At 31.2% G+C, this 26119-nt stretch overlaps 1 protein-coding gene across 1 annotated transcript; it reads left to right on the top strand.

The window, feature by feature from the left end:
- The first annotated feature begins 1309 nt into the window (after positions 1-1309).
- LOC111640321 (AP-3 complex subunit beta-2-like) lies at positions 1310-25817 on the top strand. Its single transcript, XM_023386332.1, has 7 exons — positions 1310-1446; positions 18651-18726; positions 22722-22796; positions 22884-22979; positions 23584-23744; positions 23844-23910; positions 25794-25817. Exons 1-7 carry the CDS (start codon positions 1337-1339, stop codon positions 25800-25802), a joined length of 594 nt encoding a protein of 197 aa, XP_023242100.1. The 5' UTR covers positions 1310-1336; the 3' UTR covers positions 25803-25817.
- Positions 25818-26119: the final 302 nt, after the last annotated feature.

The following is a 26119-nucleotide window of genomic DNA, read 5'->3' as shown; positions in this document are numbered from 1 at the left end:
AAATTGGCGTATATTCACCGAGTCACTACTAGTATTCGAAAAGGTGGGGATTATCCCGAGGAAACCCGTAATAACTGGGGGAGACACTACATTAGTTCCATTGAGAGGGGCCTCACGAAGACTATCCGGCTCGCGCATCGTGTTCATTCACAGGGTACAGACAAATAACCGTATAATCGTTATACAGAGAACTACCGAGAAGGCCCACAGGTAGTTTACACACCAGATCCTGTCGCGGACGCCATTGTAAGATATATTTTCTCGACACAGAAACCGGTTAACAACAGGATCAATAAGTACTACAAATAGCTTCTCTGTAATTTCCTTTTTCGCGACAGTAAAACTTTCCCGACACGCGTAGGTTACACACAGAACATATAAATACCGTACAAAATTTTAAACATGAACAAAATCGTCTAGAAGTTCTCTTTCCACTCCTTTCTCGCCTTCCAGCTCAAACTTCGATCACTTTTCTTCTTTGTTGACCTCGTAGTTCGTCCAGTTCACTCTCGAGCCCGACACAGTCTCACACTCTCACCAACCAAATTCCTTCTCGCCGGCCCGATTACCCCTTTTATACCCTCCTGCCTCCCCCTGCTGGGTTAATCGCCCCTTTCGGGTCAAACGGACGATGGAACGTTCGGGCCCAGGGTTGCCAGATTGGGCTACTTTTTAAGTGCCCTCGCTACAAAAATTTCAAATTGGGCGACACGCTACTTTTTGGGCTAGTGATAATTGTCTTCGAACCCATAATGGCCCTCGTTAAGCAAGCCCATTATGGGTTCGGCCAGGCCCACAATGAGGCGACCGGGAGGTGAGGGACGGGGCCCGACATATTCGGACGGACCACTCCCGAAAAATTCTTGGAGATTTTTTGACCCGTTTGGATTCGATTCCGGGTTCACCGGAATGGTAGGCTCAGCTATCGGCCGCCACGGAAAGAATACTGTATTAACTTTTCAAAAATTGTAGAAAAACACGACACAATAATAAAAAATTTTATGTATGAATTTGTAATAATTCTATAAGTTAATAAAACTAATATAAAATTATTTAATTAATATTTTATTTCTTCAATAATTAAAAAAAAAATTAAGGTCTATCCTACAGAATGTGGAGAACGTATCCTAGATTCTAATCAATCGTGTAGATCGATGTAGATGACCTAGCAGAATAAATAAATAAATTTAAAAAAAAAGTAATTGAAAAGATTAAATAATATTATCGTATATAACATTAATAAAATTATATTTAAATGTTTTTATTTCACAAAATTTTAGATATAATTTTATAAACATTACTGCGATGTCACTGTAGTGGTAGGTGGGAATCAAAAATGGCGTCGAACTGTGTTTACTCTAACGATAGAGTTCCTTCTTCGCTAAATGATACCGAAATTGCTTCGGATCCTGCAGCGGGTGGATTTTTTGCATCCGATTTCCGAAAGTACGTAACTTTTAAATAATTAAAGATAGTTTCTGCTTTAATTACATCAATACTATCATCAAAATACCTGCACACTTATCCACGTGTCAATATCTCCCGGTTGTGTTTCGTGAATTTTTCTTGTCACTTTTTGAAATATTACTTGAATTCAATTAATTAATCAGCAGTTTCTTAGGTTATTTCGATAACCGAACCGCAATTATAAATAATGCATCAAAGTAGACTTTGTATAGAAGATAGCGACCCGAATTTTTTTTTTTTTTTTTAAATGTCTCAATGAAGTTTTGAATTAGTTTCTTCCTTGAAGTTTCTGTTGTTGTTCTTTTAAATTAGAGTTAAGTAACTCAAATATAAAGAATCTATGCTAATTATATTAAACATTTGTATTAGTAAAAAAAAATAATAATACTTGCAGAATGGCTTCAAATGAGTCTGCTTTTTCTTAATGTTTCAGAATTAATTTTTACGAAAGACCTCATTTGACTTACTATTTTCACTAGAAATATGTAAACATTATTACTATTTGTTTTATGGAACATTTGGATTCCTGTCTATTCAGTGGTTATATCAAACATGCATTTAAACTATTTAATATTCCAGAAATATGTTTTAATACAAGAAAGGTAAACGTTTTTGGCCTGTTCGGTACGTATATAAAATGATTTGATTTGCTGGTTGGGTAGTTGAGGCATTGACCTAGCATTGGAGGACTTGGGACTGAATCTTGGCAGTTTTAAATAACCCCAGGAATTTTTCAGGAAGTGGGCTGCTCCAGATATTTTGGATTCTGTACTTAACCACTTGAACTCTGGTCTCATTGTTGTAAGCCATGATGGGCTTGGTAACAAGCACCTTTTAGTATCCACTGGGCAGAAAGAGAATTAAAAAGAAACAAATGGTTTTATTTATTTATTGAAGATGCTTGGCATCCTACATGTAACCAAGTTTATCCAATCTGGATTAGACTCTATGGTTGAAAGATCAGAAAAGATTCATTTTGATTGTTATGACATTTTTATCTGTACAAATAAGTTCATTTATTTAAAACAATTAATAAATATTCATTAATTTTAGAATGTATCATCAAATAAATTAACAAAATTCATTAAATTATTTGATAGTATATTTGTTAATAACAATTTTGTTGATTTTCTGTATTAAGAGGAATGATGCTCTAATTTAAATTATATGTGATAAATTATAAAGGCTTTAATTTGGATTTTAATATGATTTGTTGACAATAAAATTGCCCACCACTAGCAGAGTGGAAAAAATCACAGAAGTAGGTGGTTGGTTGCAGATTTTGCATAACCAATAGGCTGACCATGTGGAATTTTCCATATTTCTTTGTATCTAACATCTAAATATGGGCAAATTTCAAGTAGATGGTCTTCCCAGGGGGCACTCCTTCTACGCTAGGGTTCTTGATTTCTAAGGGCAGTCCCTGTTTTGACCCTCTGTCCCCAGCAAAGAAGCATCCCCGGAAAGGAGTCTTGTCTCATTTTTTTTGTTTCCTTGTGGTTACTATAATGTCACTGCCAGTTTTTCTGCTGGAGGACTTGTCCAATGTCTTCAGGGTTGCCAGGTAATTTTTTTATGAAGTAACCAATTTTTTGAGGAAATGCCAAAAAGGAGTCAAAGTTTAAAATATGGACAAAAATGCAGTTTAAAAAAGCATCAGAAGTAAATAGCTATAAATATTATTGGAGGAGAGCTATTTGATTGAAGTGAATGAGCTCAATCAAAATTAAAATCCATTTCACAGTATTTATACATGTAGGCTGCTACTCTGTACCCTAAAAAGTGATGATTGGCACATGTTCTTGAATTTTCCAAAAAAAATTATAAATCTGGTCCCCTATCTATGCACGTCACCCATGTGTTGTGTTGCCTCATTCCATTTATTCAAGTCAATTCTTATAAAACTATAAAATACTGTAGACACTCACTAATCTAACCATTAGTAATCCAGCATACCTTCCAGTTGCTTACCTACGTGCTCCCATTTTATGAAAATGTTAGTCAGGTCACATATTCTGTGTTCTTGTTAACTTGGATTAAATTTCTGCATAGAATATTGCATTTTAGTGTGTTGTATGCTTTGCCCACCTACCTCCAAAAAGAATTGGTAGTGGAAGGCAACAGGTCATGCTATTCATTGCCTTTAGGCCTATATATTCAGTAATCTGGTACCATTGCTAATCCATCATCCCTCTGTGCAAGGAATGACTGGATTAGTGAGAGTCTGCTGTATAAATTAATGTAAATGGATATTTGTGAAGAATTAAAATCCTGAAGTTGAAACTTGATAAAAGTTGAAAACATTTGAAAAAGATGATTCATTCAATATAATATGCATATGGTCTCAGATACCTAAGATCATCACAGAATACACATTTTGAAATTTTTTCTTGTAATTTATCAAAACACGCAAATAGTACACAATATATTTTTTAATGTGCTAAGCATTTTTAAACATTTCTTTTCTCATATTAAATATTAGAAAGAAATTTGTCAATAAAAAGTTATATCACAATCAGTTGTATTTTAAGTTAGAAAGTTAAAGTTATATTATTAATTATGAAAAATCATGTATAATTTTATTATAATCTTGAAATACATACATCAGCTTATCATAGGAATATTATACTTTTTATATTTACTATAGCTTTTAATTTTTAAAACTATAAATGGATGAAATTGACATAATATACATAAAAATATTAATTACAATTATGAATAAAAATAATTTATAGTTAGAATTCTATATGCTAAGAAGAAATGTTTTTGAATTTTGTATTGCTAAAATGCAGGGCTGCTTAAACTATGGGTCACAACCCCAAAGGGTTTGCATAACTAAATGTGGAGTTGCAAAAAATTTGACAATAGTATAATTTTGCATTATGTATTTATGCAAAGTAACATTTTCAGCATCTGTGAGTTTAAAAGCAAAATGGGTAAACTGAAAAACATCAAAAAGGATCTGTGTCCTGTAGTATCAAATATTCAGCCAAGATTTAATTTTTATGTAAAAATAACACATTGATCAATTGATCTTCTAATAATAAGACATCAATTAACATGAAGTTCACCAACCTTATGTAGGTCTTGCATGTAAGTGAGAAAACCATTACAGTAGAGTCTCAAACTCGGCACTAGATAACCCGGCAGTCCGGATAACTCGGCCACACCCTGGCAGGGCAAAAAAATCCTTAGTTAATTAATTTTCATTATAGACAGCTTTATGCCTCATAAAGTATTTTTCTGAGGTCTGTCTTATCAGGTAAATTACTGTACACAGTGTATTCATTAATTTTCATTTTCATGTAGTAAAGGCTCTATGCCTTCATAAAGGACGTACTTTTCTTTTGTTTAAGGGTATTTGGGCAGTTTATTCTCTGTTGTATTCTCGAGTAAACAATACATACAAGTACAGTACAGTATTTTCTGAGGAAACATTCATACTTATTTTTATAAACCCCATTCACGATAACTCGGCATTTTCACAAACTCGGCCACCCTTCGGTCCACATTAGGCCGAGTTTTCGAGACTCTACTGTACTAACATTTTTGTTTACACCTAAGACCTTCAGGTAGATTTTTCCAAAATTGAATCTTTCTGGTACTGACATTATAGATTGGAATGTGTAGAAGACACTCCAGTGTATTCAAATTTGAATGTTTTTCTCTTTAAATTTTTCTTAATTATCTGATGAGGTGCATCTGTTTACAGACTATATGTTGCCTATTAAATGTTCAGTTGAATATGGCTTGCCATGCTCTTGAGATCTGTTTTTCTTAAAATTGATGGATAGGCACTGGAAGTCTGCATTAAATATTTTTTAGTACCTCTAAATTTCTGAGCAGATTTGTATGTATGTTTTTCATATTAGGGCAGCTTACTGGAGTTTTGGTTTAATCTGATTATCACTTGCATATATTGTCAAGGAGGTGATTTGTCTCTTCTATATCAATCTTACATTCAAGAATGTGCTGCTTGTGAGACCTCTTTGTAGACCTGATGTATACAAGGTCTCTATCAAATCTGTAGTCTTTAAGCAGAATTTTACAGACTCCAATGTTCTTCCTATATCCACTTGGTCTTTCTTGTTTTGAAGCAGTTTGAATGCATCAGGCTTATGCCTGTATACACTCTTTATGCAACATATGATGCTATCTCCAGAAATAAAGAATGCATATGGCAATTATAAACATCCAAACCCAATAGTTATAAATTAAAGCCAAATGATTGTTGAATTATATTGGACTATATTACTACTATTATAAATTAAATGCTAAGTAATTTGGCATTAGAGATAGGTGTTAGGTGCAATCTCTTGCTAAATTTAATAATTATAACTAAATTAATATTTTAATAATTAATTTAGAAGGTTCTGGAAGAAAAAAATCAGTATATCAGTATCATATAATATCTATCAGGGCAATCTTTACCCTGATAGATATTATATGTTGATCAATTTATCTCAGCAGATTGCTGTATTTCACAAATAATTTGATCAAGTTGATAATTTAATATTTTATTAAATCATAGAATCAGATTAATAATTCAACAAGTTTAAAAATATTGAATTATTTTTCTAATGCTCAGGTTGTTGTTGAATTTAGAAAAACTGTGATTTATAATATGATATGCTATCCTGTTATTATAGTCAGTTCAAACAAAGTTTCACATCATTATTAGTACATGTTGAGGATAATAACTTTTTATTTTAGATACACTAAGTGTAAAGAATATTGAATATATAAGGTGCATGATAAAATCCTTATATACAGATGTGTGAGCAACATAAAATGCAACACTAACTTGTAAGAGTTGTATTTTGAGAAAATCAAAGTTTAAAAGAAATTCTGAGTGACTTATGAGTAAGTTTTGCAGAATCTTTTACCAAAGACTGTGGATTGGCAATATCATGTTTGTGAGATTGTTGAATCTCAATGATTGTAACTTGTAACTTGACATAGGAAAAATGAGAAATACACTTTCGATTGTCTGTGTTAGATGTGCACATTAGCATTTAATGCTTTCCATTCACAGTATTCATGTATGCAGGGTAATTGTAATTGACTTCTTTTCCATATCATGCATTGTTTTTGAGATAGGAGCACTAACTTTTGAATGTTACTGCTAGAGGTGCTGCAAGCAGTCTTGTCTCTTAGTACATAGTCACTTTACTCTAACTATATATCATGCTCTTAATTATAGCTATTTTCATTTGTCAGTTACTTGAATGTAAATGGACTTTACTATGCATCTTGTATATTAATTGACATAAATTTGTTTTATTTGGGAGAAATAATTATAATGAAGTTTGGATCTACCATTTGTGGCCTAGTGTCCATCTTTAAGAACTGAATATAAAATTTAAAAAAATAGTAATTTGGTTTTTATGTCAAGTTTTTGTAGAATAGCAGCATGGCTGCCTACCCATAGTTCAAATTTCTGTATAATTGATTAGCCAAGATCTAGACCAATATCATTGTCACGAAAGGCTTTATGCAACATTTTCAATGTTTTTATAGCAGTAAATCTGTTGCAAAAACAAACTTTAATGCACATTCTTTGCTCAGTTACATTCAACATTTTGAAAAATGTGCAGTGCAAAAATTCTTTACACACAAAACAAGCATTCATTTGCAAAAGAAATGACATATGATAGATTTAAAAATCACTTTAAATCTAATAGGTTGATTTTTCAAATTGTTTCTATGTTCTCATTTGTGTAAGTAAATATGAAAATTGTGCTATGTAAAATATCACAATAATGTCATGACTTATTATTTTTTCCCTTGTTATTAATAGCACTGAAGAGGGGCTATAAAATTATATTAGCTTAAAATGCATCTGATGTAAAGTTATGCTTTAAAAGTTTAATGGAGTAAAGTCTTGTGTTACTTAACTTGGACTAGCTGTGTGAAAAATCAACATATTAGATTTAAAGTGATATTTAAATCTATTAACATTATACAGCATCCATACGATATGGATTGCTGCTAGATGTTGATGAGTCATACCAAACAATGAAAAAAAAATAACAATAGCATCTTCTTACATACACAGTTTTGAATGAACCATTCCCAATACTTTTTGATCACAGTAATATAATCTCTGAATGACATGTTTTCTTTTTTATGAACTGTGAATTTTAATTTAATTTTACTTTTAAATTAAATCTTGAATAACCAAATTAGTAATTTATTTGATAATATTTCTAACTCAAATTTTTGCTATAATTAAAATTATATTATTTTATGAAATACAAAAGGTAGTTTATGTTATTTCAGAAATTTTAAGATGCCAGTTAACTAAATTCTTAGTGTCTTGTAAAATGTTTGGCTTTGAACATTTTTGTGTATTTAATCATGTGGTCATGTAATAAAACATTGTGTACTTTCACGAAAAATTTAAGTGTAAATCCAAACTGAATCTTTATAGTTTTTTGATAATTTGGGTCAGGATTCATACATATTTTCAAAATTGAAACTGGTCACATAATTTTATGAGAGAGGGTATGTTATTACAAAATATTTTTTACAAGTACAAATAAATATTACGAGGTGTGTCCGGAAAGTAAGTACCGTTTCATTCTACCTCCACTGCAGCGGTAGAACGAAACATGTCTCTGGTTGATTGTCAGTCCAGTGACGCCATTAGAGCTGGATTGTGTTGTTTTTCCATGTGTTAGTGAGCGTTCAAAATGTTTAAGACAATTGCCGATCCTGTTGACTGTGAAGTGCATTCTGTAATACGGTTTTTGAATGCAAAGAATGTTAAGCCAGTTGAAATTCATCGTCAACTTGTAGAGATTTATGGTAAAAATGTAATGAGTGATGGAATGGTGAGAAAGTGGGTTTGACAATTCAATGCTGAACACACTGATGTTCATGACGAAGCATGGGTGGCTGGCCTTCTGTTGTCAATGATGGTTTGGTTGCAAAAGTGAATGAAAAAATTCTTGAAAACAGACGGTTCACAATAAGATTGCTTTGTGATGAGTTTCCACAAATTTCAAATACTGTTTTGCATGAGATTGTTGCAACAACCGATGTTCAGCAGTGGCTGTCTTCACTGGCGGCATCTTTCTTTGAAGAGGGTATAGACAAGTTGGTTTTCCGATATGACAAATGTCTGAACAATGGTGGTAACTATGTAGAAAAATAGTTTCCGACATGCTCTTTCATGTAAAAATAAATTTTGTTTTTTGAAAAAAGATTTTTTATGAGTTTTTCCAAAATGGTACTTACTTTCCGGACACGCCTCATAGTTTGGAGTAGGTTGAATAAACAATATACTTTTCTAAATTCCTGCAAGTGATCATTTTACTAAAATAGATATTTTGAAAATTCTTATTAGCTTGAACTGAGAAATGATCTTTGGAATGGACAGTGTTACAAAATTATCTACTGTGTCAACTTGAATTTAAAAGATTGCATTGGCTAACTGATTGTGACTTGCATGTTGAGTATCAAAGTACAGTAAGATGCCGCTTAATGCAGGTGAGGCGTTCCTAGACAACAAAGTGCTAAACGAAACAGCGTTAAATGAGGTCATTTTAACACAGAGTAAATAGGGAAAGGGGAACATGCAACCAAAAATAAACAGATTTTACTTTAATTTTAAGTTATTTTATATTCATTTGCATAATAATATATGTTAAATAACACACAAACATATGCACACAGAAATGTAAAGTTCATTTTTTGTGATGAAGGTTCTGGCTCTTCTGAAATTCTTGCTTTTTGCGATAAATAATCTCTTATAAACACACTGTAAAATAAACGACTTACTTCTGCTGTAAACCAAAACAGTGCTTATTTCATTACGTTCAGATTTTCGAATAACATTGATTCTACCCGATTTATTCACCTGAAGAAGAACTAAGTTCGAAAACATTTGCGAAAATATTTGGAAATAAGCACTGTTTTGGTTTACAGCAGAAGTAAGTCGTTTTGCGATAAAGTCGTGTAGTTTCATTTGTCACTTTCTTTTTCTTTCCTTAAGCAAATGTCAGTAGCAGGAGATCACATCCAAAACATCTTGTCTTGCTTTTGCACTCTTTTCAAAATCTGGATCATTTGCTACAATTTGATTAAGAATTTCGGTTATTGTTATCAAACTTTTACTAAGGAAATCTGTAGAGAAATTTTTTGGGTTCTTTGTTTCAGAATCACTATTTTCCAGTTTTACACGAATTCCTTGTTCTGCCAGTTCTTGAAGGTTGTCATTGGTAAGGCTCTCACCAGAAACCTGCAGTAACTCCTCAATATCCTGCTCATCTACATCTCGTAGTCCTGCTGTATCGATTAGGTTGACAATTTGATCAACCAAACAATACAACAATAGGCTCTTCTTGTTGAGAATTCTTGGATACCTTCAGCCATAACTTCTACACTTCGTTTATGCATTCATCAGTTAATTCTTGCCAAGCAAAGTTGATATTGCCTATGACATCTGTAATGTTATATTTTTTCTAAAATTGCACCAAAAAACATAGATTTAAGGAAAGTATAGCACTACGACGAATTGCCACCTTTCGTCAATTGGTTCGTGTTTGGGAATACTGTAATCATATTATATATGAATCAATGAAATGTCACGATAATTTGATTTAGTGTAAATTTTGAGCTTTTTTTAAGGCTTCGAGCAGACTGTGTTATCAGTATTAATTGAGGCAGCATTAAACGAGTTCTTACTGTATATCTGTTTAGAACTTTAGAAGAATGTTTATTTTTAAACTAGCTGTGCTTGCGGTTTCTCCCACGTGGAATTCAATTTGTGACTATAACAGTATCAGTAAGAAATCAATATACAAATTTTTATCGCTCTCCCAAAGTATGTCTTTTTATTCAAAAATCACACAAATTTTCATTATTAATTTTTTTAACATGTACATGAAAGTTGCGGGAAAATTTTTTAGCGTTTATATATATATATTTTTATTTTATTTTGTACAAGTTCGGACACGTGCACTGTGTATCTTGCCAACCATGCAACTGGGCCGTGCAGTTACCTATCTCGTATAAATTTGTGTCTTGCCCCTTGCCACCCACTGACACCAAAAATATAATGCTTACCTAGATGATATATTTATATGAATGTTTAATGGAATAATATACAGCCTATGTCCACCCTGAAGGTCCATTCCAAATATTGGTGAAAGAATTTTTGAAATCAGATGAGTAGTTTTGGAGATTACCTCATACATCCAAACTTACGAACTTTACCTTTTTATAATATTTTTCTTTCTGTTTTTCTGGCTTTTTTTTTATTTTATGAATGTAAATTTTAGATTTTTAACATTTATTTACAGAATCATTCTGTAAGCTAAGTCAACTGGAAGTAATTATTTATTTTACATGTTCTAGTTTTCTTAAGTTTTAACTATCATTTTTTAAAAGCTGTAAACAAATATTTATTCATAATAATATAAAGAACATTCTAATTTATAAATCAAGAGGCCATTTTAGATATAGAGGTTAATAAATAAATGAATTATTATCTATTGAGATCTAGTGATTAGATATGTGTTATAGATAAATTTATTTATTTAAAACTGATCTTTAATTTTTGAGTTTTGATATTTATTTTGTAGTTATTTTTTGATATTTTTCTGTTTAACATAGAAAAATAATTAATTATGAATGTGGCTGTTTGTTATTTTTCATCTTTGCAAAATTATTTGCTTTCAGCTATGTGAACTCAAAATTTAAACAATATTCTTTGAAAAAGCCAACTAATTTTGGTTTCATTGTGAGAAGTAACCTGATTTCATTTTGTTCTTAATTACTAATTTTTATTTACTTATGTTTATTTTGAAGATTTTGTTTAATTAGAGTGACTACTTCACATCCCTGACTGGAAAAAACAAAAATTAAATCAAGCTTACTATTTTCAGTTGTTCTGTTTCTATTTACTGTTGTTCTAGATGCCATAGGTCTTAGTGTCATAATCTTAGGTCCTCCTGTGCCAATTGGCATGCTGACAACCAGTTGTTTCCAGTAAATGCTGTCAGCTGCAATGGTTTCAGCATCATCCCATGGAATGCTAATCTTCTTTAGTTCTTCTTTACATGTAGAGCACCAGGTTGTTTGTGATCTGCCTTGTTTCCTTTTTCCATTGCATGGTTTCCATTACAAGGCTTCAAGTGTACTTTGTCTCTGGAGTAATACTTACCAAAAGTAGCCTTGAAATGCCACAGACCACAACACTAACTTCTGGAAGAAAAAGCAAACTAAATAACAATCTTGAGATGAGTCAAAAATATCAGAAATTTATTCTATACATAATAATGATTACATAATTATCACAACTAGAGTTGCTACTATCAGGTAACATGTAAAAACAGAATCATCAGAACATGTAAATAAATGCTAATTTTAGTAGTGCATCAGCACCAAAAAGAAGCTGTGAGGACAGAATTTTACATTTTACTTTTTTGGAATAATTTTTTGCAAAACATCAGATTTTTGCATGCTCTTAAGCATTGAAGTGGGGTCATCGCATTCTACCAATTTAAACATTTTGTCTCTTATTCTTTATCCAGAGAAGTTTTGGATCATGTGTGAAAGTGGTAGTTGTAATGTCATTGTGTCAATAGGTATAAATAGTCCCTGAGTGGCAAAGGACTGATTTTTATGCCTTACCTGTTGAAGTATTACTTTGGTGTATTGCTTGGTGTACAGTACATAATTAATTCTTGCTACCTGTTAAATTTTGTAATATCTTGAATTGTTAATTATTACCTATAATACATTTTTTGAACTGTTTACTAGCTTTGTTTCTTTGGTAGTCTTTTGTTGTTGGGCTACAATTTTAAAAAATTTTAGATGTATAAATTGTCACTGTTTGTCCTTCCTTAATCTCAAGATTAGAGTTAGATAGATGAAGGCCAAGAGCAGATATGGAAAGATTACTATATACAAACTTTCGATGCACACCAGAAGTTGTTATTTCAATTCAAAAATTTTCCCCTGAGAGTTAGATAGACGACTTTCATGACTATTGCTATCAGGAAAAATATGATGTACAGGGCAAGACAGTACTAATTTGAGGTTAACATTGTGATGATGTCACAATAACAGCCTAACATCGTGATGATGTCACAATAACAGCCTAACATTGTGATGATGTCACAATAAATAATTGCTTGTTTTACATGTATTGTTATAACAATACCATTTGTTTTATTAAATAATCCATTGACCTTTCATTGTTATTGTTTAGTCATGTACAGCAGTGGTCCCCAACCCCCGGGCCGTGGACCGGTACCGGTCCATGGATCAAATGGTACCGGGCCGCCCAAGGAACATTAAATTATTTCCATTTTATTTACTATGGTGTATTTGTCTCGGGTTTGTGCGACTTTTAATAGACGATGGAACAACGGAATAAACTGGACACAAGAAACATACTTCGAGTGTCATTGTCTTCTGTTACCCCCAGATGGAACTGTCTCGTTGCAAAGAAACAAGCTCAGGGTTCTCATTGATTTAGCGTTCTAGTGAGTTAAAATGTTAAATCACATTATATTCATTTTTTGGTGTAATTGTATTTTATTTTGAAGGCACGTTTAAATACAGTTAAATTAAAATTATTAAATTAAGTCAATGTAAAATATGAACAATCAACGTCCCCCCTCAGTGGGCCGCGGTAAAGTTATCAAACGTTGACCAGTCCGCGGCGATAAAAAGGTTGGGGACCGCTGATGTACAGTATATGTAAACTGTGTATTTACTCATTCATAGTAAATAAACAGTTTAAACTCTCAAACTTGTGTGTAGATCACAATACTGTATATAATTCTTATAGTTTGAGATACTTCATTTTAATACTATCTATTTATTGCCAATTTTGGAAGCAAACAAATGGTGGTGCAAAATTTATATTTGACTTTATATATTAAAACAAAAGCTGAAACAAATGAAAAAAAAAGAAAATATAATGATGTGGGAACCTAATGTAGCACACTGATGCTAATGATGTCATGATGAAACTGTTTGGTTTTTGCCAGTCAGATTAGGTTTATTTATTGCATAGATAATGTAGTAGTATGATCTACTTTTTCATAATGTGAGATTGTAGTGATATTATTTCCCTATATTTCCTAATTTCTAAAATTTCCATCAAATGTCTTGTATTATCTGCCTTACTGGCATTTAAGTCACACTTTGGCCTCTGTTATGTTATAATGTTTTATATTAATGAGTAGAATTTGGTTTCATTTTTACATTTCTGTCTGTTGTATATAACAGAGAGAAAGTGTGGCAATTGGTCAAAAAATGCCCCCAAAGATTTTTACATTTTTGGGCTCAGGATACCTTGAAATGTCAAGAAATGCAAAAAGTTTGGGGATTTTTTTCTGTTTCTATGGATGTTTGTTTGTTTGTTTGTGTGTGTGTGTGTGTCACAATTTTATTCACCTTGTTTGATGCTTAATAACTCCTGTGCCTTTATCAAAACTTTCTGAAATTTTTCAGGGACATTTGTTTATTATGAGAATTGATGGTACAGTAGAGCCTTGAAAACTTGGCACTCGATAACTCAGCATTCCGGATAACTCGGCCACACCCTGGCAGGGCAAAAAAATCCTTAGTTAATTAATTTTCATGATAAAGACAGCTTTATGCCTCATAAAGTATTTTTCTGAGGTCTGTCTTATCAGGTAAATTACTGTACACAGTGTGTTCATTAATTTTCATTTTCATGTAGTAAAGGCTCTATGCCTTCATAATGGACGTACTTTTCCTTTGTTTAAGTGTATTTGGGCAGTTCATTCTCTGTTATATTCTCAAGTAAACAATACATACAAGTACAGTACAGTATTTTCTGAGGAAACACTCGTACTTATTTTTTTTAACCCCATTCCTGATAACCTGGCATTTTCACAAACTCGGCCACCCTTCAGTCCACATTAGGCCGAGTTTTCGAGGCTCTACTGTATTAAATTTTGGTGATTAAATGTCAAGGGGATGGGGAATAAAGGGAGTCGTGTGTATCTCCAGTACGGTCAAACTTAATGATAATTTTACTCATTATTAGCATTTACAATTGATACTGATATTATAAAGAGGTAAAGTTTGAATGTATGAGGTAATCTCTGAAACTACTCATTCGATTTCAAAAATTCTTTCACCAATATTTAGAATGGAACTTCAGGGTGGACATAGGCTGTATATTATTCCGTTAAACATTCATATAAATTAAAAGATATCTAGGTAAGCATTATATTTTTAGTGTCAGCAGGTGGCGAGGGGAAAGACTCGTACGTATACGAGATAGGTAACTGCACAGTGCAGTTTCATGGTCAGCGAGATACGCAGTGTGTGTGTCTGAACTTGTGCTGAACATTTGCTTATTTGTTGTCACTTAAAATAACGAATATCTTTTGTTTTATATGCATTCCTAAAACATTCATATAAATTAAAAGATATCATCTAGGTAAGTATTATATTTTTAGTGTCATCAGGTGGCATTTATCCTCATTTCATTTATTGTATTTTACCACATAATACCACTTAAATATTCGCATACAATTATATATTGTAAAGTAATTTTTGGAACCATACTTCTCTTCTATTTCATTGTATTTAATTGATTATCAATTACTGTATAATAACAACACCATGCCTTAAAGAAAATCACAACTTTCACGGCAAACATCTCAGACAAGAGCAGCTAAAATATGCTGAGCGGAAGAGTCCTCCCCTGAAACTATGCAGCATCTCGTGAGTCATAGAGAGTGCATATCACAAGCGTATACTAGGGAGTTCAGTACTGAACGCTCACAGCAACTTGCTTGCAAAAATATAAGAACATTGCAGGCCCGTGCTAGGGAATCTAGCACCAAACGCTCCCAGTGCCTAGCTGCAGAAAGACAACAGATATCTATGACTAGAGCACATAATCATTACAATGTTAGTGAGTTGACAGATTTTGTCAATGAAAATTTGCCAAAATTAGTCACAGATCAATTACAGGCATTTGATACAATAATTGACAGTGTGATGAATAATAGAGGCAAAATATTTTTTTTTGGATGCCCCAGGAGGCACGGGAAAGACATTCACCAATTTATTACTAGCACAGGTAAGGCAATCTGGAAAAATAGCATGGCAGTCACTTCTTCAGGGATTACTGCTACTCTATTGAGCAATGGGAAAACTGCACATTCCACATTGAAACTCCCATTATCAGTATCTCTGGAGCAACAATCCATATGTTCCATACACAAAAACAGGCCTCTTGGCAAATTGTTACAGGATGTGTCACTGATAATGTGGGACGAATGTATCATGAGTCACAGAGCCCATGTTGAAGCTGTGGACCGAATGTTAAAGGTCCTTAGAAACTTGAGCGTCATTATGGGGGAGTTACTTTTGTGTTTGCTAGTGATTTTTGGCAGACACTCCCTGTAGTTTCAAAAGGGACACATGCAGATGTCATCAAAGCATGCCTTAAATCATCTCCCTTATGAAGTTCTGTTCAAAACCTGAACTTGTGAACTAACATGAGGGTCTATCTTAGTGGAGACTCGCATAATGACTTTCCACAACAACTGCTCAAACTTGGGGAAGGAGTTTTTCCTTTTCCAAATTTGAGCATTAACTGTGCTGACATCGTTCTAAAGGAGAGACTAGGTTGGATAGTCCACAGTCTGCAGCATCTTACAGATGCAGTATATTTTGGCCTCAAAAATTTACTCGAAAGAGACTTTCAGTAGCTGTGTTCAAGGGCAATACTATTGCATAGGAATGACACTGTCAATGAAATCAACAATCCAATTATACAAAAAGTCCCCAGCCAAATCAAAAACTAAGTCGATCGATACAGTCATCAATATCGAGGATGCAGTCCACTATGCACAAGAATTTTTAAATTCGATTAATCCTTCTAGCTTGCCATCTCACAAACTACCATTAAAATCATGCTTTTAAGAAATTTAAGCCCTCCTAACATGTGCAATAACACAAAGCTACTAATTAAAGACTTAAAAGACAACTTAATTGTGGCAACCATCCTCACTGGCCCTGCAGTCGGCCAGCTGGCAAACATCCTGAGGATTCCAATGATTCCCACGGACTTCCCGATATCTTTCAAATGGTTGCAATTTCCTGTGAAAACATTGTTTGTGATGACTATTAATAAGTCCCAGACCATCTCTTTGGTTGGAATCAACCTACGAAAAGAGTGTTTTTCTGATGGCTAACTATATGTTGGTTTATCACAAGTTGGAACTCCAGAGAAACAGTATATTTTGCTACCAAAAAAAAACGCAACTTCAAACATTGTGTACAGAGAAGCTCTAAGTCATTAATAAATTTAAATACATCTCCCACAGATAACAGAAATTACAAAATACAAAACAGTGGAATATATAATCGCAAAAAAAACAACTACATTATTAAAAAAAATCGCACAAAAAATTACAAACAAATATAAAAAATACAAAATAAAATAAAAATATATACAAGGAAAATATTAAAAATACAAAAAACACTAAAAAAATTTTCTGCGACTTTCATGTACATGTTAAAAAAATTAATAATGAAAATTTATGTGATTTTTTTGAATAAAAATACTTACTTTGGGAGAGTGATAAAATTTTGTATATTGATTTCTTACTGATACTGTTATAGTCACAAACTGAATTTCACGAGGGAGAAACTGCAGGCACAGCTAGTTTTTTTTTATAAAACCTATCCTCACCCTGAAAATTAAGCTTTTTGCCATTTTGTAATATTTAAAAATATAAAAAGTTTTTTTTTAAATATCAGAACAGATGGTGCTACACATGCAGTTTTAAATGTTTTCAGGAAAGTTAAGCAACTCATTGCTGAATTTTTTGACAATGTGTCATTTCTCATTTTTCTTATTGACAAATATTTTTGGTCCTTTGATAAGCATGTCAGATCTGTCAAAAATTCATAGTTTCAATGGTATATAAAGTTTTTTAAAAGGATAAGCCAAACTAAAGCATTAACTAAAAATAGCCTTATCTGTGGTCTAGAGATTGTTTTATGTTAACCTGAATAAGAATTGTCAACATAGGGCCCACAATATATTATAGCATATGAAACATACTGTTAAAAACATTGAATCACAACATGAAACATTGCATACTTAGGAAGTTAGAAAATACAGACTCAGAAAAATCTGGTGGTTATATTATTTTCAAAATGTAAAATCTATAGAAATCATATTATTTCACAAGCTGACATTCCAATTTAGAACACTGAAGATAGGAATCTTTGGTAGATCTGAGGCAGGCTTATTAATGGAGCTGAAAATGTTTGTCAAGAAGAAACATTGCTGGAAAATTGCTCAATGGTGTGCTTTGTGTGATTGAAACTCTCTTTCAGCTTTGATTCTTTTAAAAATAAAAATTAGATACAGAACTTCAGCTTTGTTAGATATCAATTTTACTCAATCAGTTATATATAACTTAAACAACAGCAAAAATGCTGTACAAGGTTGTATGCACACTTGAGTGAGTGATCTACTGAAGCAGTTATTTTATGAATTACATCAAGTTTGATATTATACTCTATACTTCAAGAAAATATTGATTATATGCTATTATATGAAAATGATATAAAATCAGATTTTGGTTTAGTGTTTATATTTGTTCACTTTTCAAATTGGCATTAAATGAAGCATTTTACTAAAATGAAAAATTTCAAACAAAAACTATATGTAATAATTACACACACATTTAAATTTAATAGTTTAATGTCATGATTTTGATAATGATAACATTGTTTGTAATGCAAAATGAAATATTTAATAATTTAGAGATACCAAGAGTACTATTTTATATTTATGAGGAAGATCTTTTCACATTTGGGAGATGCTACATTGAAGTTTGAATGTGTGTGCATGTATCTTTACATGACTTAACAGTAAAATATTAACCAATAATTGTTAATGGTTGGATAAAAGCAGCAGGTCTTCAGATTAAAGTCTTGTGGGCTCAGGAATTTTCATATGGTGGGTGTCAGGTCTCATTCCTCATTACTTAGTTACTTCCATTGCAGCTCTAACTGAACCCATAATAAGCATGGGAGAACAGTTCAGTCCTCCAAAATAGAATAATTTAAAATAATAATAAATTTCGTTACTCTCTTATCATTTTATAATAATTATTGTCAGAAGTGTTTTTAAAATAGATATAAAATTATTTTTTCAGGCATGAAGATCTAAAAAATATGTTAGATAGCAATAAAGATGGGTTAAAATTAGAAGCAATGAAAAGAATTATTGGTGTAAGTATTAAATATAACTTTTTTATTAGTTACATTTGTTTATATTTATGAATGTGAATTGAAAATAAATACAATTTTATTATTTAAATGTCTACAAGGACAGATCGTATTACAGGACTTATTATACTGGTGTCCAAGTCCTGTAAAATGAGGAAATGTATCCAGAGAAAAAAAGGAAAAATCAGGCAAACAATAAAGATTTTTCCTTTTTCCTCTGGATACTACAGTTTCCTCATTTTGCAGGACTTGGACACCAGTATAATAAGTCCTGTAATACGATCTGTCCTTGTAGACATTTAAATAATAAAATTGTATAATAAGGACACAAAGGCTTAAGAATAAATGAAAATAAATACAGTTTAACCTCTGAATAGTGGACACCAACAAGACAGAAATTTGTCTGCTATTTAGAGGTAAATATAATGGATGTCTTATTTGAAGGGTCTGGGGATTGTAAAATGTCCATTAATGGAAGTTTCACTGTACTCTCAAATGTATTAAAATTCATATGTCCATTCTCAAGTTCTAAACTAAATATTCTGAAAATTATTCAAATATTTTGGAATAATTTTTAGAAAGTTTATTTCAGAATCCTTTAAGATATTTATGTGAGTTAAAAAATGTTCAGATGTATTTTGTATTTTTAAAGTAATAAACGATGTATTAATTTATATTCTATTATAAACTGTTAATAAAATAAGTCCTTTGTAGACATTTTACATACTAATCTATACAATAAGGATACAGAGGCTTGTGAATTAGGGTACATTTATAAAATCTAATGAGTTAAACAAGAATGACGTCATCGTTATTCTTATTTTGTTGGACTTTTCAAACGATTTGTCTATAACTAAATAAATGTTTCTAAAATTGAAGATATGAATGTTGCTAGTGCAGCCTTATCCGAAATATTTTTCTTAGATTGCTTTGAGTGGACAGTTATTTCAATCATTTTACCTTTTAATTCACAATTTAATTAATTTAAACACTCGAGTAGCTTTAGAAACATCGATATCATCAGGTGCCATTTTCTTAACAAAGTAAACTAACTCTCTCCTTCGTGAATGTCGTTAGAGTTTCATTCAAAACGTCGTCATTGCAGAGCATGCACACTAAGTGAGACTACTACTTTTCGAACGATTTGTTACTAACACGTTTAACTCATTTGACTTTACGAACATACCCTTAATAATGTATGAATGTCTGAGAGTGTAGAAATTAAATGGATATAGTGTGGTAGCAAGTGAGTGTTTTCCTACTATTTTTAATGTGTTGATTTTTTTGAGGATATATATTTTTGAATTATAGTAGTGTTGCAACAAATAGTATATTCGGCCAGGAGTGTGGCCGAATAGCCAAATATTTGGCCAAACTATTCAGCTTGATTAACGCACTACGAAAATTGACGCGCAAACCGCATTATGGCAAGGATCCCGCTCTCTATTGGCCCTCTGTCACTACGCTTTGCCAATCGCATTAATTCTTGGCAGTTGTAGCGGACATACAAGAGCATCATGGCAGTATGTGATAAATGATGATATCAAATGTGGATAACAATGAAATGACCTACATGTGTAAATAACGGAAAAAGAACAGAGAAGGACCATGAAGTAAAAATGTGAAAATAAATATGAAATTCAGTTGATAACATAATCGAACAAGTTGAGGCAGCTTATTGGTGCGAAATTTGCGGCTGTCAATGCCAAACAATTGTTTTTATAGACTTCAGAAAGCTAAATGCTTGAAATGAAAGTCACTTAGCGTGCATGGGCGAAAGCCCAGTACTGTTTGGGCTACCATGATGTCTGGAATCTGTGAAATCATAACTGTGACTTATTCCGACGTCCTATGTGTCTCTTTTCTCCATTATCACCAGGCTATGAGTCACGTAATTGTAAAATGGGAACTCTAGGACGGAAAAGTGACGAATCGAAAGAATCGTGAGCGGGGTATTATGCATAGGCATATGTGGACTAGAGCGGTAGAGGAAAAAGAAAGGGAAGAGAAAAGACGAGGGCTTAAAAAGAAGGATAGGCAGGGACAGACTCTCGGATGTGTGACTATTCTTGAATGAATAGGTGTGTACGTGTGCTGATCTTTGTAATTATAAATTGTGAATACATGTGACTAATATTATTTTCTTTTTTATTTTGTGCATGTTATAAGTTATAAATAAATATAAACAAACAAGATTAACCCGATAACATTAAATCTAAATACCAAAATGATTAATTTACTGTGTTTTTGTTATTTCTTACTCCTGTTTTTTAGGTATTCGGTATTCAGCCGAATAGTAATTTAAATATTCGGTATTCGGCTGAATAGTGAAAAATAGTCTGAATACCGAATAGTAACCAAATATTTGTTACATCACTAAATTATAGTTTTTTAACTAAACTGTATTGAATAAAGGATTATTGTATATGATGTATAAGTTCTGTTTGATGTTAAGATCAAATAAAAAATGTTTTTGCTAATGACAAATATAATTTCAGTAAAAATTCCCTAAGACACCAATACCAGCTTAAAACATCAACAAGTTTACTAATACAAATGTTTTTGTCCATTTAAAGTGGCCATAATCAGGTAAGTTACAAGGAATGCAAAATGCAGAATGGAACTAAAAATTTGAAAAATAGAACAAATTCAGAAAATAAAAAGCTTCCATGAAGTGGAAGCTTGCACATGTGCAATAGTACAGTCTCAAACTCTGTGGTAAAAATGTAAAGTTACAATATCTTTTAAAAAGGTGAGGTGTATTATAACAACAATAAATAGATTGAAAGTGAGTACTACAGGAACTCAAGCCATGCCTGCCATGCTACTGAGAGGAAATCAGAGTTTTTAAAGTTAACTGCCTTCTGGTTCTCAGTGGCCTTCTATATTTCCAAATCCTGTAAATACTTCAGAGCTGAGAGATACATCATCTAATATATCACTCATGTGTAATCAAACTCCATGTGCACTGCAGAAGGGTTTTGAAGTATACAAAGCAATTGGGAACTAGAACTTTACAAAATCTGATTCCCTCTCAACAGTGCAAATGGCATGGTTTCAGCTCCTGTAATACTCACTTTTGATCTCTATATAATTGTAATAATTACACCTTGTCTTTGTCAAAAGATATTGTAATTTTACATTTTTACACTGAGTTTGGGATTGTATTACTACACACATGCGAGTCTTTATTGTCTGAATGCTTTTTTTTGTTTGAATTTGTTCTGTTCTTCAGTTTACATTCCTTGATGACTTACCTGCTTTAGTAATTTGCATTCCTTCTAACTTACCATTAATTTAAAACAGAGGATGTCCATTTTAAATGAAAACATTCATATGTAATAAACCGTTTGAAGTTTTAAGCTGGTATTGGTATCTGAGTGAGTTTTTATTAAGTATAACTAGTTTTTATAGTAGAGATTGTTATAATTTAATATATTTTTGTCAAAACTGTGTTTTAAGTAAGTTAATTTGAGAATTTTTATTCAATGAAATTGTTTTTAAGAATTTATGATCTAATTCTGCAGCAGTTGGCAATGGCAAAATCATTCTTGAATTTAAATGGACATACAAGTATTGAAATTAAAATGCAACTTTAGTGTTTTTATGTTGCATCATTTTAAATTTAAAAATAATATAATTTGATGGTACTAAGAATGAAATTATAGGATGATAATTACAGTTAATTCTTGCAAATGTAGAAGAAACACTAAAATAAAGGAAAAGTGTCTTTGTTTTTTATTCTTTTTCACACCTTTGAGATCAAATAATGAAATCTGAAGAGGGCCATGGTAGAATCAATCTTTATTTTGAGGCTCTTGCCTGCTTTTGTAATATGACATTATGCCACATATTTTATGTTTCCATGGTCTCTTCTTGATTGTTGACACCATGACAAAATGAAATTAACTTTTTTGAATTTGATTTATTTTTATTTATAACTTTAATTCATGGTGAATAAATTGTGAACAAAAAATGAAATATTTCATGCATTTCAGATGATTGCCAAAGGTAAAGATGCTTCTGAATTATTTCCTGCCGTAGTGAAAAATGTTGTTTCTAAGAATATTGAGGTAAAAGTTTATTAAATTGAAGGTTTAAGATATTAATTTAAGATATTTCATAATTAAAATTATAAATTTTATTTTGTACTTACACAGGTTAAAAAATTGGTTTATGTGTATTTAGTTCGCTATGCTGAAGAGCAGCAAGATCTTGCTCTTTTATCGATTAGCACATTCCAAAGAGCATTAAAGGTTAGTAATCTTATAATTTTGCAGTTATTTTCATATTTTGTTATTTAAAAAGTAAAATTTATTTCACATTTTAAGAGCAATATTTAGTATTTATGAAATTGATATTTGTCAAATTATTCTACATCGAGTTCTAAATATTCAAATTAACAATAGAACTACTTTATTCAGAGAATTTGCATTCATTAGTAATAAGAATAATACCTATTAGTAGTGGAATTCCAGAGCTATTAAGCAATTAATAGCTCTGGAAGGAAAGATTGGAAGGGGTCTGAATACTGTAACAGACAATATATCTGCATGTTAAGGAGAAGTTGTGGGTTGGAGTTCCATTTTGGACAACTCTTTCTTCCAAAATATTCTAGTTACATTAAAAATTAAACTTGTATCTAATTATTAAATTTATAATTAGTTGACAGCTTAACCACCTACCTATATCCAAATTTCTTTATATCTAAGTAATAAATTAGCTTTGTTAAAGCCAATTTATAATCTGGCAGTTTGTTTGGCATTACCAATTGAATTGGGTTGATGTTTATTTTGTTACGAATGAAAGAAATTATTATTTGTTTAGAGGTTTGTTAAATTATTCCCCAATAATTTACAGGACCCCAATCAATTGATAAGAGCAAGTGCACTAAGAGTATTATCCAGCATTAGAGTTCCTGTTATTGTACCAATAATGATGCTTGCAATAAAAGATGCAGTAAATGATATGTCTCCTTATGTACGTAAGACTGCAGCTCACGCTATTCCAAAGCTATACAGGTATATTTGAAAAAAGTTAAATTACAAAATCACAAGATATGTTTGGTTATTAAATATTATAAAAATAAAAAAAATTTTAATTTTTTTGACAATTTTTAGCTTGGATCCTGAACAAAGAGATCAATTAATAGAAGTAATTGAAAAATTGTTATCTGATAAGACAACTGTAAGTAATTAAAATATAATATATTTTATATTATTCAGTTTTAAATAAATACATTTAATTGAATTTTTAATGATTTTAATATGATTATTCAATTGAAGTTCTTAATTTTTAATATTTCATAATTGAGTGATAATGTTTTCAATTTAACAAAGTAATGTTTTGAATGCATTTATCAGTTATCCTATTATGCATTTATCAAAGATATTGCTGAATAAAATGGATAATGAGATTTCTACATAATTGAATATTATTTTAAAATTTACAAATTTTGTTGAAGTAACACTATAATATAGGTTAACAACAACAATTGCATTATTCAGTTTAAACATCAACATAAACAACACTTCAACACTGGGGATGTAACTGAACACCTTGTCTGGAATCTGTTACTGGTGCATTCTGTGAATAATAAAGTTTATCACTAACATTTTCAAACTGTTGAATAGTTCTTCTTCAGGTGAGATACACCAAATAACTAATGGAACACAAAATTAGAATGTGAATATTCAAATTAAATCGAACGTATGCCTGATGAAAGTCGTTACGAAGAGCATGTACATTTCGTGCATAGATAATGGCTGTTAAAGGTCGGTGTCCACAATCATTCAGTTTATTTTAACATGCAAATATTAGCATTCATTTAGTAAATTTCAATCAAAAAAAATAATTTTCCCAAATGATTTCATTCAGGAAACATGATCATTTTGAATTGATCTTTTTTATTTATTTCTTTAAGCATAACCTTTCATAAAAACAGATTTTTTTTTTTTCAATTCTTCAGCAACCTGAATAAAGTAATTTGAGAGAAATGAAGTATCATCACCTATTTTTCTCAAGTTATCATATGTTTTTTTACTCAATCACGTTTTTATGCATTTGTTGTTATTATATTAATAATATGGGTATTTTAAACATTTAACATGCAATGCATTCTCATTGATCCATACTCCACTTAATCCCAACTAACTTTCGACAATTTATAGTTGAGTATTCCAGTCAAAACCTGAAAAAAATAACAGATTATTTTTTAAAAATATAACAAATTTGTAACATATATACTATGTATTTTAACATTAGCATGTGTATAAAATACAGTAAAAAGTTTTAATTAAATATGTATGTAATTGTCTATAATTGTAAGAAACTTCTCAAAAAACTGGAACTAGATCAATTCATAAAGACAGTCTTAATTTTCATTAATCCAACATAAATTTAATGAACTGACAAATGTTTTTGGCCTAATTTATAGGCCATCATGAGTCTAAATGGTAACATATGTACAGTAAGATTATACAGTATGTTCTAAAATATGTTATGGAATGCCTGTACATTCTAAAATAGAATGTACAATCTTTTTGTCATAGTTTAGACCTGGTGTTAGGTCATAAACATTTGTTAGTTTATTAAATGTATGATGGATTAATGAAAATTAAAGTTGTCTTTATGAATTGTCTATACTTGTTTTTGACTTTCTTTTCTTCTATGTGTAACTTGCTAATTTGAATATTTCACAAATCTAAACTACTCTGCACAATAATTAGTTTAAATTGGCAAGAATACACTGCAGTATTTAGTTAAATATTTACAACATTGAAGAGAAGTAAAAGTTCCAATGTTTCGTATTAAATACCATATTACTGAAAAACTATACACTTAAGACTAAGTGTCATCTACTAACTCTTATTATCAGAAAACTTAATTTTCTATAAATTATTCAATACTTTTATCTATATAATTTAATAGAAATAAATATAAAACTGCTGTTATTATTATTATTATTATTATTATTATATTAAGACAGTGCAATGTTACTTAATTATTTATTTTTTTAATCATTTTTAACACACTGCCCTATGGATAGTAAGAGAGCCTTTTTTCCATAGTCTTTGTGAATTTGACCAGGGCCACACACAGTAGTTGGTTGGTGAAGTATGAAGCCTGACATATTCAGGACAGATCACTAATGAAAAATTCCTGGGGATTTGCTCACATATGATTTGATATTAGTTTTCCAGAGTGATAGGCTGATGCCCTTAACCAACCTTGCAATCCAGCAATGTTGAGAAAATGAAATCTAAAGTTTTCATTGAAAAATTAGTCAAATAAACTATAATAATGAAAGAAATAACTTTATAAAGAACTTAAAACAGTCCATTTACTTCAATCAGTTTAGATTCAAAATTATTTATTATCAGAACATAAAATATTT

The sequence above is a fragment of the Centruroides sculpturatus genome, unplaced genomic scaffold (assembly GCF_000671375.1).
Source record: "Centruroides sculpturatus isolate CEXI.00-Female unplaced genomic scaffold, Cexi_2.0 scaffold1414, whole genome shotgun sequence".
NCBI lineage: Eukaryota > Metazoa > Arthropoda > Arachnida > Scorpiones > Buthidae > Centruroides > Centruroides sculpturatus.
The sequence above is the reverse complement of the archived record's forward strand: the minus strand, read 5'-3'. Positions and strand labels throughout refer to the sequence as shown.